The sequence below is a fragment of the Mus musculus genome, chromosome 13 (genome assembly GCF_000001635.26).
Source record: "Mus musculus strain C57BL/6J chromosome 13, GRCm38.p6 C57BL/6J".
In the NCBI taxonomy this organism is placed as follows: domain Eukaryota; kingdom Metazoa; phylum Chordata; class Mammalia; order Rodentia; family Muridae; genus Mus; species Mus musculus.
In genome coordinates, this window is record NC_000079.6 from 58,225,682 (window position 1) to 58,241,122 (window position 15,441).

Consider the following 15,441-nt stretch of genomic DNA (forward strand, 5'->3'; position numbering starts at 1 on the left):
GAAGCAGAGGACGTGGAGGCGCGCTGCTCACTGGCTTCCTCTTCATGGCTTACTCATAGCCTGCTTTCTTATAGCAGCCAGGACCACCAGCCCTGGGGTGGCACCGCCCACAGTGAGCTGGCTCCTCCCACATCTCTCATCAATTAAAAAAAAAAAAAAAAAAAAAGCACCACAGGCCAAAAGCTGGCCAGCACGACTGGCTAGAGGTAAGAGGTTAAGCCCTCAGTCCTGCTCTGAGCGCAACAATGGATGGTTTTGTTCTGTCAGCATTGAGACCAAAGTGCCTCGGCTGGGCTGCTCGGTGTTTCCATAAGGCTTCGACTAAGCTGAACCCTCCAAGTGAGGCCCAAGGACACAGACAAACTGTCAACAGCTTTGCCTCAGGGAGAAAAGCCAAAAAAGGACAGGAAAGAGAAAGAGATTTTATTAATGACGGACACCAGTTATAAAATCAATTTACTCTGTGACAATTTGGTAAATGCATACAATATAACCCAACTGTACTCCTCCCTCCTCCCCGTCAGCCCCCTTTCAGCTGCACTTCCTGCTTCAAATCCCCATTCCACTTTCGTGTCTTAGCTTTTGCTTTGTGACTCAGGGGTTTAACGGGTGTCACTCCCATGGGCATGGTTTAAGGTTATCCACCAGAACATGGACAACTCACCAAAGCTCACTTCACCAAAGACAATGAACCGCCCCCCCCCCCCAGCAACCCATGATTACCATTGGGTTCCCTGGATGGACCCCAGGAGTCCCTCCCCCTCTAGGATTGAATGCTTAGGGGCTGAGTCTTATACAAGCCCTATTCAGACAATTGCAGCTCTTTTGAGTTCATGTGTGCCACAGACATGTCATTTCATAGCCCTGACCCTCACTATCCGGCTCTTACATTCCTTCTGACCTTGCTCTCTCACTGGTCCCTAAGCCCTGCTGTGGGATGTGTGAAGTGGGTATCTCTCTCTTAAGGCTGAGCACGCAGCAGTCACTAGCTCTTGGTATCTTCACCGACCATGAGTCTTAATTAACTGCTATGTGCTACTGAAAGCATCTTTGATCAAGCCTGAGAACTACACCACGACATTCAGAAAATAAAAGTGCTTATGAGCGCCCTAGCCATGGGTCTTCGACAAGGTCCACAGTACTAGGTGTAGCTGTCTTTGGTCACTTTGTGGGTTCTTCTTATTTCCACCCTTCTCCACCCTCCCCCCCCCAACACCAGATAGGAGTGGGGGAAAAAAAGGATAGAGGGGGGAGAGAAGAGATCCCTGAATAAAGCCAGGTGTCAGAAAGCAGAGACATTCTCACTAGATTACTTCCTGCTGCTTAGGGGCATTGAGTGAGTCCCTTGGGGTAAGTTGGATCTTTGGGGTTAGGATATCTAATTTCCTCTTCTTGTTTTTCTTTGCACTTAATTACTTAATAAACTATGACAATCAACAATGCACCCACTTCTCAGTCCTAGCATTTATATAACCTCTGAAAAGTTCCCTGAATTCCAAGCATCACACAACCACAAAACTAGTTGCAGCTAGCAAAACCACACCTCTGCTAGAGCATGAGGCAAATCACAGTCAGCTGCTGAGGACAGTCTGAAGGAGTCCCACATCCCCGCACCTGGGATTAAAACAAAAACAAATTCCTGTATTCTCTGTGTTTTCTCAAAGAAAACAAAACTCCAAAATTGTCACTACAAGTAGGCATGAATACCCTCCTGTGGAATGGACCTCAGAGCCAATCAGAAACCAATTGGTAACCCCTATAACAGCTGTGCCAATGTTATTTCAGTAAGCACTGTAGAGAGCTTTTTGGGGCAGCTTGGCAGGAATCTGACTTTGGGTCAGAACAAGGGAGCTCAGGCAGAAATCTAATTTTAGGCTAGAACAGGGAAGTAAGTTCAGACAAGAATCTAATTTTGTGACTAGCCAGGTGTGATGGTATACACCTTTAATCCCAGCACTTGGGAGGCAGAGGCAGGCGGATTTCTGAGTTTGAGGCCAGCCTGGTCTACAGAGTGAGTTCCAGGACAGCCAGGGCTTACACAGAGAAACCCTGTCTCAAAAAAAAAATTTTTTTTAAAAAACACAAAACAAAACAAAAAGAACAACAACAACAACAACAACAAAAGAATCTAATTTTAGACTAGAACAAAGAAGTAGGCTTCAGGCATAAATATGACTTTGGGCTAGAACAGGGAAGTAGGCTCAGAGATATCTTGGTCATCCTGATAAGCCCTTTGAATCAGAGGTCACTCGAGTGATCACAGGACTTTATTTATTATCTTGCTTGTTCCTCAACCTAGAACAGACCTTATTACTTACATGTAATTAAAATGGTATAAAAGCAGGTTGGGAAAAAAATAAACAACCACAGCCTCAGAACTGGCTGGGGTCATGCTACAATGTTGTCTAGTTGTCTGTTTTTCTTTTTAATCCTCATTCCTGCGCTGGAGAACCTGTTGTCTGACTGAGCTGTTTTGCTTGCCAACTTGATATCATAGTTTGCAAGGTACAAAGCTGGGAAATACCATTTCTGACTTCCCCTACCCCCTGAATTGCCTACATAGCAACTTCTGGCACTATAAAGGCCTTCCAGCATCAAGGAAGCCTCCTGCTTGCTTCCAACATGGCTTCTCGATGCTCTGCAACCAAGGTGTGTGATTGTCATCCACAAAAGGGAGGCCTTACCATCCAGTTCTGGTGGGCAAGCAGGTGCAGTGCGATGGCTAACAACTCCTGGAGACATAGCTCAACCAGAACTGGGATTTTTGTTTAGTAACCTGGGACTTCTGGAATGGGAAGCAGAACTTTAAAAAAAATTATTTAACAATTTCCTATGTGTATATAAAGTATTCTTCTCCCTCCATTCTTTTTTACTCCTCCCATCACTATCCGTCCTTCCCAACATTCTTGACTTTGGCTTTGTTCATGACTCATGTAGTTTACCCAGGGCATCTGTGTGACGACTGGATTGAAACTCCATTGGAGCCTGTGTGGTCATCCATGTGTATGCAAAAGGCAACAAGTCTATCAGTAACAAATACTTCATCTGTGGAGGGTGGGGCCCCTGGGCTCATCCTCCCTCCTCCATAGATGATGCTGTTAGCTGTTTCCTATGCAGATCCAGTGGAGGTATCTGCAGCTGCTTTGAGTTTGTGATTGCAATGTCTGTGCCTTGTCCAGAAGATAACAGTTTGCAGCCTTTCTGCTATCTTTTCTCCGTCTTTCTACCCACTCTTCTCTGATGTTCCCTGAGCCCCAGAGAGGATTATCTGTGTCTTGTTCAGGACTGGACTGCATCTACCACTTGCTCTTAACCCTATGAGTCTGCACTCATCACCAGTCCCTGGGAAACTTTTCTTTTTATTTATTTAATTTTAATTTTTCTGTGTATGGTGGTTGTGTCTGTGTGAGGATGCCAGATACCACCTGGAACTGGAATATGAGAAGTTTCGAGCTGCCATGTGGGTGCTGGGAATTGAACTTGGGTCTCCTAGAAGAGCAGCCAGTGTTCTTAACCATGAAGCCATCTCTCCAACCCCAGAAAAAGCTTTTTAAATTAAGGCTGAGAGTAGCATTTGCCTACGGGTATAAACATAAATCTTTATAAGACAGCTTGCCAAGCTCTGTGACTCAGTTCCCTCCCAGGGCCTAGAATTCCTTCCACCGTGGCTTTTGGGGTAGGTTTTGAATGCTAAGGCACAGACTCCCTCCTGGTCTACAAATCTAGCCAGGGAGCTGCTAGATTCCCTCCTGACTGTAGTGCACTATTCCACTTTAACACCATTGTGGGGGTGTGCGATGCACCCCAGCGCACACAAGAACAGAGAGGGCAATAACCTCGACTTACTGTTCTCCTCTTCATTGTATACATTAACTGTGCATGGCGTTACGTCAGAACGTTTTCATACGATTATATAACATACTTGGAGCACTCCCCACCGTAGCTCTCTCTCTCCCCGTTTCCATTCCTCATTCTCCACGCAGGCCACAGGTACATGGTTTTATACATCTATCTAAATTCCAGGAACAACAAACGAGGGGGCCATACAGTATCTGCCATTCCGAGGCTGGCTTAATCAGTATGATTGTATCTGGTTGCATCCATTTTGCCGAAGACCGTGTAACTTCATCCTTTGTGGCTGAGCACACACTTATATCTCACATCCTCTGCTGTTGGGCACCTAGGTTGGCTCCATAGTTGGACTCTGTGACTGGTGCTATAATAAGCATTGATTCTCAGGGACCTCTGTGAGACACTGACTTGGGGTGCAGTGAGGCTGTCAGCTGGGTCAGATGTAGATGACTCTCTTCAGGTTTCTGAGCCCCACCCCTTACCCCCCACCCTACCCCATCTTCACTTCTGTGGTGTCTGCACTGGTTCACCTCCCCGGCCGCTGCGATAAGGTTTCCTTTATCCACATCTTCACCAGCATTTTTTTTAATAGAGTTTTTCCTGTTTAAGAATCTCACACTACATTAGCATCATTTATACTCCTCTCCCTCCGAGTTCTCCCCTCTTGGTTTTGTTTTCTTAATGACTGCGGTAATGGCTGGGGTGAAATGAAAGTTCTATTTGGGTTTTTTTTTTTTTTACATTTAAAAATTAGTTTTAATTATGTGTGTTCTAGGCTCTTCCCAACAGTTACCTGGCTGGCTTGCTATGAAAGAGACTGGCCTTTCCTTGCTCTCTTTGCCCCTTGTCTCTGACTCTCTTCTCTCCCTGATCCCTTTTCTCCCTCTCTCCCTTCCCCTCCTCCCTCTCACCCCGCCGTCTCTACTCTCTTCTCAACTCCCCTTCCCATGCCCTAAATAAACTCTTCTGTACTATGCCCATCGATTTTTGAGTTCTGTGAATATTCTTAACGTGTCCATGATTTACCATAGACTGATACCCCAACTCATTGAACTTCCATCATAGTATGCAAAAACAAAGAGTGTTTTATTCGGCACAAGTCCAGTATGCTGGGGACTACCATCTTCTAAGATGGAGACACCTGAAGGAGTCCGCAGGCCTGATTTAAAGCACACTAGGGAAATTCCAGGGTACATGACCTTTATCTTAATCTGGTGGCTCTGTCTCTAAGGACATTCCAGAACCAGTACTGGAGCATGGGGGAGGGGGCTGGAAACTGTAGTTGAACCATGGCCCTTGCCTTAGGCCAGGTGTCCGGCAACTTCTGATGGCAGGGCAGTTTCTGATTAGCTTCCTGAAGCCTGGATTTTTTTTTTTTTTTTTGTTATTTTGTTTGTTTTCAGTAATTGAATTGCCTGGGCTAGCCTGGACTAGCCCAGTTCTTGGAAACAGAGATTTAGGTTGAATCTCCTGAACTGCCAACTTGAAACTTGTCATAGAGTCGGCCTACCTTGTTTCAATTCTAGCTAGTAATCCTCTAAGACAAACAAACAAATACATTCACTTGGCAGTCTCCTCTAAAAGCTGTTTCCTTTTCTGTGAAGGTCCTAGTGCAGGAGGTCGATACCAGTGGTCAATCTTATTCCCCAAACTGAAATACCGTTCAGAAAGTCCTTGCCTGCGATTGTCTTGAAGTACTCGTTTTTTTTCCTAAAACGATTTCAGCTTCAGCACTCAAGTTCTTTCTGAGGCATTTGGAGTTGACTTATTTTAGGCAGGGTAAGAGGGAGGGATCTAGTTTTGTTCCACTGAGGCCGTCTACTTTTCTCAGCAATGTCTGGGGAAGAGGCTGTCTTTTCTTTAATGTGTATTTCAGCATTGTTCTAAAAAATCAGGTGCTGTCGCTTGTGGGCTGATGGCTAGGTCCTCTATTTTACTCCACTCATAGGGGCGTTTTGTTCTTTTGCCACTGTAGGTCTGTCTATACTACAAGAAATCAGGTAAGATACTGGCCTGCTTTCGCTACTCCGGGGTCTTTTGTGCTTCCTTACAAATTTTAAAATGGTTGTTACCAGCATATAGGAAGGCTACTGATTTTTATATGTTAGTTTTCTGTCCTTTTTCTCCTGTGTGTGTCCTGGGGATTGAACTCAGGCCAGCAGATTTGACAGGAAGCACCTGTACCTGCTGAGCCACCTCACTGGCCAGCAACCTGCTTTCTCCCACTCTGCTTCTAAGTATGTTATTAATGGCACTCGGGTTTGAAATCTTGTTTTTATTTGTGAAACTTTAACTCTCACTATCCGCCCACCACCGAGATGCAGACCAGGCTGGCCTTAAACTGAGATCCACCTGCCTCTGACTCTCGATTGCTGAGATTAAAGTTGTGCATCACCATACCCGGCATAAACTGAATTTCCTTTAAGAACCTGATTACAGCAGGACTCCCAGGTAAGCTTTTCATGGTTTTCCTTCACTTATCAAATTATATTGACTTCGTAATTTGAAGCTCCAGATGGACTGTCAACTATCTCTGCACACTGCCTTTCTCATCGCTATCCTGTGTGAACAGCCATGCCTTATTCAAATGAAGGTCCAGTGGGCTGCACATGTGACTCAGCAGTGTGCTTCCTGCTCACTGGCACGCGTGCGTGTGTGTCCATGGTTAGAGGCCTGGCATAAAATACCTTCCAAGGCTTCTACTCTTTCGCCATACTTTATCATTTGTTTTTTCCTTTCCCTGAATGCCCTCTTTATTGATTAAACACTGCTGTAGTGCCTGCTCTATGCTATGCTGTACGACAGACCAGTGCTGGCTGGGAATCCAGGGGATGATGAATCCTAGCTCTTTGCAAGGCTCATGGAACCTCATGGGAGGAGGCAGAGAGAGGTAAGCAATTACGACGGTGGTTCAGCACATTTCTATCACTGTTTTGTTTATTTCTCAAAAACTGTCAAGAAACGGAGTGAGAAGCTTCAGTGGGTAAGGGCACTTGCCATTGAGCTTGAGGACCCGAGTCTGATACCCAGTATCCAAAGGGTGGAAGGGGAGAAGGGTGGCTCAGGGTGCTCTCTGACCTTTGCACCCATGCTGTGACATGTACCATCTCAGTAAATTAAAACACCACCAAAAAGGAAAGCCTGTCAAGAAATGGGATCCTGGGGCTGGAGAGATGGCCCAGTAGGCAAGAGCACTTGTTCTTGCAGAGGGCCTGTCTCAAGTGTGTTTCCAGAAGCCACGGGGCGGCTCACAACCATTCCTAACTCGTTTCAGGGGATCTGATGCCCTCTTCTGGCCTCCATGGGCACCAGGCACAGGCAAGAGCGGTCAGTGCTCACATGCTCACTTCTGCTACCACACAGTGCCCCTGCCACTCAGCGATCTTCTCAAAGGTCAAAGATAGAACTTTACTAAATTATAGTTGTGTCCTACTGAATAGACTAAAGCAGCTAACTATCCTACAATCCACAGCAATCAAGGGTCATTTGTTGCTCTCCCCTCTCCCAGCCTCCTCACTGTTGCTGTGACAGCCTACTGTTTAAGCAAATTTTCTAGTCCAGATTGTATTCCTTCTGTTGGGAATGCTTTTCAACAAATATTCAGGAAAACTACTCTGTAAACATCACCTCATAGAACCTTCCTTACTGTGCCGAGGAGCACGCGAGCCCTGTGATTACTCTTGGAGGCTCATGTAACCAGTGCTTGTTCTTACTCTGCCCACATTCTCTGTCCTCATGCTGCTGTCCTTCAGGGGTAGGGGTTAGCACACAAAGGTGCCACATTGCTCAGGAGACAGTGAAGATCACACAGATTCTTGGAAGAGTAAATTAATTTTATTGACTGATGAAAAACTAAAGTCATAAGAAGTTTGGACAGAAAACAATAATCAAGTTCTGCTGGTATTCTGTATTTTCTTTTAACTTTAAGCCAAAAGAACATAAAACTGTAGACTATGAGTGAACTAGTTGCTTTTAGTTCCTTCAACAAAAACCTGCAGTTTAGCAGTCGCACAGCATTAAATATACACATTTCTGCAAAAGTGTGAAAGAATTCTGTGCTGGCCTCCGAGGCCACGATCACCTGCAATGGTCAGGTTCGAAGTTCCTTTTCCCCTTCCTGCCTCCCTGTTAAGGAGAAACAGCACGTTAGTTACTGAAGATGCACGTCTCTGGGCGGTCAGTTTATGAGCACACAAAATCAAAGCATAGCTATTTCCTTACGCCCAGCTCTCACAGTTACTTAACAAACGAGACAGAAAGCAACAGTACAGAGCTGTTTAGGCTGAATCAATACGGTCACAAATATCTCAGTTCTTCAGAGCCCATTTTATCCTAAATACCTTAAAAAGTACAAAACAGTCGGGCAGTGGTGGCTCACGCCTTTAATCCCAGCACTCGGGAGGCAGAGGCAGGGGGATTTCTGCGTTCCAGGCCAGCCTGATCTACAAAGTGAGTTCCAGGACAGCCAGAGCTATACAGAGATACCCTGTCTTAAAAAACCACACACACACACACACACAAAGTACAAAATAAACAAAGTAGTTCTTTTCATATAGTCAACAAATTTAGTAATTCAGTTGTTTAGTTTTTTGATAATTTATAATTCAAGTTCTGTATTGTTTTGTTCTTCTAAAGATTTATTTATTTTTATTTATATGAGTACACTGTAACAGTCTTCAGACACACCAGAAGGCATCAGATCCCATTACAAATGGTTGTGAGCCACCATGTGGTTGTTGGGAATTGAACTCAGGACCTCTGGAAGAGAGCAGTCAGTGCTTTTAACGGCTGAGCCATCTCTCCAACCCCTAGTTTTATTTTTAAACAGTATTAGAATTTTGAAAACATTAATTTTGTTTTCTACATATAGGTGTTTTGCCTGCATGTATGCATGTGTACTACTTTCATGCCTGGCTTCCAGGGATACCCCAGGAGATTGTCAGATCTCCTGGAGCTAAAGTTATAGAAAGTTGTGAGCTGCCATGTGGGTGCCAGGAATTGAACCCAGGTCCTCTGGAAGAATAATCAGTGCTCTTAACTGCTGAGCCACCTCTTGAGCCCTAGCAACAGAACTTTGGTGTTCAGGCTGGGAGTAAGGGCAAAATACTCACACACACGAAATGAAAGCAAATACTAAACGTGTTTCTAAGTCCTACTAGGGGAGTGGCGGGCCCAGGCTCACCTGAGACCACAGCGACTGCTTTAACTTCTTTCTCCCTTCCCACACTACAGCTTTCCTTTTGGAGTCAAATACACCAGGCTTCTAAGTTAAAGAAAAACCAACACCTCTTCAAATAGATGAATGCTGTTATTTACTCCTGACCACGCAGAGGGCCAAAAAGATTTATTCATTTAGGGAAAACTTTGTTCTGATTTGTAGATAGTTAAATGTGTAAATAACATTTTAAAAAGGAATTTATAAGCCGGGCATGGTGGCGCATGCCTTTAATCCCAGCACTCGGGAGGCAGAGGCAGGCGGATTTCTGAGTTCGAGGCCAGCCTGGTCTACAAAGTAAGCTCCAGGACAGCCTCGAAACCCTGTCTCGAAAAACCAAAAAAAAAAAAAAAAAAAAAAAAGGAATTGATTTCTTGTTAGTAGGAAAACAAAGTTTAGAGAACACTCCTTTACTCCCTTGTGCTGAGGACGACCAGTGTGCACCTTACAGTTCTTACCGTGCTTCTCAGCGGTGAGAATCACCAGTAACACACTGGGTAACATCACTGACTACGATACTGCCAGTGTGAAAAACTCAATGAGATTAAAAGACAAAACAAGCTGGGCCGCCTTGATTTCCAGCATGGTTAGGCAGGCAGATCTCCTGTGAGTTCAAGGCCAGCCTAGACTACAGAGTGAGTTCCAAGATGGCTAGAGTTGTTACACAGACAAACCCTGTCTCAAAAAATCAAAACCACTCCAATTCAAACCAAACCAAACCAAACCAAACCAAACCAAACCAAACCAAACCAAACCAAACCAAACCAAACCAAACCAAACCAAACCAAACCAAACCCTCACAACCAATTCAACTAAGAGACATACAGGACTGCTTTCAGCATCTCCTTATGATCAGGCTGTCCTTGAACTCACAGAAAATTCTGCCTCCCAAGTGCTGGGATTAATGGTGTGTGCCACCATGCTAGGCTGGGTTAAATACTTTTTATATTCTTTATGCTACCAGTGGCTTTTAAGCCTTTTTGTCCAAGATTTCACATTGATGATTTACATATATGTGTAAATATGTAAAGACACATCTGACACATTTATTAATGGGAAACAGTGACGATTGCTTTCAGTTGTTTCATGCAGGGAGAGAAGAGCTGAAATATCTTAAGCCTAGTAGAATCTAAAATATCAAAATAACAGTGGGTGCAGATAGTACCGATGGGTGAAAGGTCACCCACTCGCAAGGCTCCACTCCATATCACGTGTCAGTTAAAAGGGTGGACATCTACAGTGGGATAACCAGCACCCAAATGCTGTGTGTCACCTGTGCCTTCCTGTTATATGATTAGCGACGCACACTGTCCACATAGCTCTAATGCATTTCCTGAATCACTTTGGTTATTGTTGTATATACCAATATCTGGAATTACTTTTGTATTTTTGAAAATGTACATTATCTGGCCAATAACAAAGGCAATGACAAGGAGCTAGAGAGATGGTTCAGTGATCAGCAAGACTTGTTGATCCTCAGGAGGCCCTGAGTTCAGTTCCCAGCCCAGGCTGTGAAGTTCACAAGTGTTTCCAACCCCAGCTTCAGGGGATTCAGCATCCTCTCGGCCTCCACAGGCACAGCACCCCCCACCCCACCCCCCACCCCCAGTACACACACAGCTAATTTTTTCTTTTTCCCCCCTTTTTACAAAAATCATCAATATTATCTAGTGAATAATTTATGGCCTAAAAATAAAATAGCACGTTCATTCTTTTACTGTATCTACTCTGAATATATAAAGAAAACGTCAAAATTATAAAAACATACCTGGTATTTGGCTAATTCTGCCTGTAATACTTTCACTTTAGATCTTTCTTGTTCCAGTGCGGCATGAAGTGAAGACACCTACAACCAAATAATCAGTAAGAACAACCTTTTTGTCTTTTTTGGAAAGTACATTAATTCTGAACATCTCCACTGTGGTAAAACCCGACAACTGCCAGCATCAGATGCTCTTCCCATGATTCCCATGAGACTCTGCTGGTGTGCACTAGACCAGGAGGACACGCTCGCTTGCTCGCTCGCTGTGAAGGAGAACAGGGAAGCTCGCCTGCTGCTTACCTTTCACACTCCTTAGGACACACCTACCATGTTTAATAAAACAAGCACAAGCTTTGCTAGTACATAATGAGTCCTTTCTTGCCTGCTTTAAGAGCAGTATTCCTGTTTAGTTGGACATAACAATCAAGACCTCAGAAGAGCCTAAGGAAGCAGCCAGCAGACCCCACAGCGCTCACCTGGACCGTCAGCTCGTTCTTGATGCTCTGAGACTCATCCACTTGCAGAAGTATCTCGGCCTTATCTTTCACTGTGGGAAAGGAGAACGGCAGCGTTACTGCCTCAGCACTGCAGGGCTGAGCAGACACAGACCAGCACAGAGCATCAGAACAATGGCTTCTTCCTCTTTGCCTAATTCTTGTTCTCCTGAAGCCTGACTGCTCTTATCTCTCACCATCAAATTCTGGTCAGTATTACAGTTAAAGTTTTTAAAAAGTAATTTAAATTTTTCTGTGGTGTTGAAATGTTAATTGCATAGATATGATTAATATTTCAATTTACCATAACTAGGGGCATATATATAAGAAAAATTTAAAAATTACATAGAAAAATATGAAATATTTATTAGGTCATGTTACTACTTATTTACTGTATGTGTGCGCATGTTACATGCCACAGTCCACATGTGTCAGGATAGCTTGTGGCAGTCAGTATCATGTAAGTTCCAGGGATCAAACTCAAATTTCCTGTGTTTGATAGAACAGTTCAGCTTCCCCTGTTCGGCTGTCACTCTATTCTGCAGCCCAGGTTGGCCCCTGGACATCTGATCCTCTTTTCTCAGTCTCCAAAGTGCTAGGATTGCAGAAACAAACCATTACACTTGGCTTCTTGGCTAATCTTAAAAGTAAGATTGTTTTTCCTTTTATTTTTTTAGACAGTGGTCTCATTATGCAGCCTTGGCTGGCCAGAAACTAAGAGATCCACCCACCTCTGCCTCCAGAGTGCTGGATTAAAGTTATGTATCTTCATGGCCCAGCTGGGCGCAGTAATGTGTAAGAACTTGAACCTCAACCTTCTACATGAATAGTGGCAAATGTGCTTTTAAAGGCCTTATAGAGATAATATTACAACAAACTATCCAACTCATATCACACTGGGGAACTTTTTATTATGTTGGTTGATAAAACATGGAACTTGACGATTTGTCTTTGGATATTAGTATTAGCTTTAATTCTAAAAACATACACAAAGGCTGAGCATGGCAGTTCGTGCCTCTAACCATGCCCTGGAGAGGCAGAGGAGCCCACCACCTGTCTGGTCTACACCACAGGTTTCAGGACAGCCAGAGCTACATAGTGAGACCCCATCTCAAAGAAATACAGCGAGGGAGCTGGAGAGGTGGCTTGGCAGATAAGAGCACTGGCTGCCCTTACTAAGAACCCGGGTTCAATTTCTAGCCATACAGTAGCTGACAACTGTTGTAATTCCAGTTCAAGGAGATCTGTCCTCCTCTTCTGGTGTCTTTGGCAGCAGGCATATTCACAGTACACATTCGTGTATATATGTATGTGTGTGTGTGTATGTATATTTATATATGTATACACACATATGCATTGTATATGTATACACATATTCATATGTATTATATATGCATAAACACATATACACATGCATTACATACACACAAGTACACATTTTTGTTTGTTTGTTTTTTGTTTTTCGAGACAGGGTTTCTCTGTATAGCCCTGGCTGTCCTGGAACTCACTTTGTAGACCAGGCTGACCTTGAACTCAGAAATCTGCCTGCCTCTGCCTCTTGAGTGCTGGGATAAGGCCTGCACCATCACACCCAACTACAAGCACACATTTTATATATATATGTGTGTCACAAGTGTCACTTACTCTCTCCCTCCTGAAGCATTTTCAGTAATTGTCCATTTCTTGCTTTTACTTCTTTATACTTTGCCTAATAGTCAAAGGAAAGAAATTTTAATTTTTAAAGTAAATGATAAATCATGGTCTATTTTAAATTTATTGGGCTGTGCATGCTTGCTTAAAAACATAAACCATTTATGAAATAATCAGAGTATAGGATGTAAACAGACTACTTAATTAAGCCTCTGAAAAGCAAGATGACTTAGAACGTATAGCCTGAGGATGTCTTTGACCCCTGGAACACAACAGTACAAGGACAAATTTAAATGTAAAAGATTTCAGAACAGAAAGGCTAAAAGTAAAGTCAGGAAAAATTAAAATTTCCTGAAGGATCCTTTTTTCTTTCTTCCCTAAATAAAAACTTCAAATAATTCCAACTAATTTCAATAAAAGTAAAAAGAAAATGGCCACAGCTTTTGGCAGTTCTGGCCTGCAGTCTGATCAGGACCCCGGTGTTGCTCTACAGCCACCACTGTCAAGTCTTTTATTTATTTTTTTTATTCTTTGTTTTTTTTTCGAGATAGGGTTTCTCTGTGTAGCCCTGACTGTCCTGGAACTCAGAAATATGCCTTCCTCTGCCTCCCAAGTGCTGGGATTAAAGGTGTGCACCACCACTGCCCAGCCGCTGTCAAGTCTTGACAGAGCTCGTGGCTGCTGGACACCTCAGCTCCTCTCTCCACATGGCTGGCTTCTTCTAATCCTCATAAATGATATATCATACACTCAGAACAAAAGGAACTGCGCTCCCACACGCATCATCTGAATGTTTGGTAGTTATCTCCCCAGTCTTCACTGAACTTTCCTTTAGTAGTCTGAAACACTTTCAAATACTAATAAGCAATAATTAGTGAAAACAATATCTTAAATTATAAAAAGATAAAAACCTAAGAATATCAATGTAAAAACTTGTTCTTTTACTCTCCCCCATCTACTAGGTATGTGCAAAATTTCCTAGTTTCATCTTTGTTTCCACAGTGCTGGGGTTCAACTTAAGGTCTCACCAAATACAAAAAGGTAAGCAGATACCATTGAATGATGCCCGGACCCAGTAGATTCAAATATATTAAATATATATTAAATATACTATCTATCTATCTATCTATCTATCTATCTATCTATCTATCTATCTTCATCATCATCATCATCGTCATTATTATTATTATATTTTGAGAGAGGGTTTCTCTGTGTAGCCCTGGCTCTCCTAGATCTTGCTCTGTAGACCAGGACAGCCTTGAACTCAGATCTCCTTGTCTCTGCCTCCAAAGTGTTGGGATCAAAGGCATGCACCACCACCTGGTTTTAAATATATCTTAAATTCTATGAAGGTGACTTTTACTAAACAGTACTCTATTCAATTAAATTGCTGATAATTATTTATTGTGTAGTACTTAAGAAACAGATGAAGTAGAGCTGCCACACATACTCACGCACGCATGAACGAATGCACCAACCCCAGAAGCCTGACACAGCACAGTGAGGAATCAGTGTGCTAACATTAGGTAGGAGACAAACGATGCTTGGGGAATAGCAAGAGAATGCTTCATAAGTTTGTGGTTAGAGTCAACTGTAAGGTCTGGAGAGCTAGCTCACATCAAGAACACTTGCTGCTCTTTCAGAGGACCCTATTTTGGATCCAGCACCCCTATGAGGTAGTTCACAAAAACTTGTAACTTTCTCTCCAGGGGATCTGGAAACCCATTCTGAATTCCATGGCAACTGAACACATGGCGTATATACAAGCACACATATGCACAAATAAGAATTTTAAATCAGTCTTTAAAAAACACAATTGTATATAAAGGATTAACAAGGATATGGAGAAATTAGAATCCTTATGCATTTCTGGTAAAATAACATTTGCTTTAGAAAAGCTTGGAAGTCACAGAAAAAGCCAAAACAATTATATAATCAGCAAATCTACTCTTAAGTTATTCAAAATACTCAAAGACCTAAAAGCATGACCGCAGATACCTGTATACCCATACACAAAATGTAGCCTCTCTCTGCATGTAAGAGAATGTAGGACAATGGATCAAATTCTGTAAATCTTGTAACAGGGAGGAACCTTGAAAACATTATGTTAAAAGAAATAAACTAGGCTGGAGAGATGGCTCAGAGGTTAAGAGCACTGACTGCTCTTCCAGAGGTCCTGAGTTCAATTCTCAGCAACCACATGGTGGCTCACAACCATCTGTAACAGGCTCTGATGCACTCTTCTAGTGTGTGTCTGAAGATAGCTGCAGTATATTCATAAATAAAGAATAAATAAATCTTAAAAAGAAAACAAAGAAACAAGACAGAAAAGGACAAAAACTGTGTGACTCACTAAATGAGAGATCAGGAACAGGCAATTCACAGAGGTGAATTGTTGTCAGGGAATGGGCTAGGAATTGTGAGCAGTTCAATTACTACAGTTTTTGCATGGAAACAGCAGGAATGGT

The 15,441-nt window shown here is 43.0% G+C and overlaps 1 protein-coding gene across 7 annotated transcripts in view; it reads right to left on the minus strand.

Annotated features, from left to right (window-relative positions):
* Window positions 1-7,664: 7,664 nt before the first annotated feature.
* Gkap1 (G kinase anchoring protein 1) overlaps window positions 7,665-15,441 on the minus strand; it is a 41,532-nt gene continuing 33,755 nt past the window's right edge. For 6 of the 7 annotated variants that reach the window (XM_011244542.3, XM_030247329.1, XM_006517304.4 and 3 more), the window contains 4 exons: window positions 12,968-13,031; window positions 11,306-11,376; window positions 10,836-10,913; window positions 7,665-7,977 (listed from right to left, as the gene is read on the minus strand). In XM_011244542.3, the coding sequence (XP_011242844.1) occupies window positions 7,930-7,977; window positions 10,836-10,913; window positions 11,306-11,376; window positions 12,968-13,031 (261 nt within the window). In that variant the 3' untranslated portion in view covers window positions 7,665-7,929. The remainder of the gene's footprint in view (window positions 7,978-10,835; window positions 10,914-11,305; window positions 11,377-12,967; window positions 13,032-15,441) is intronic. The other variant, NM_019832.4, reaches the window with a different exon arrangement.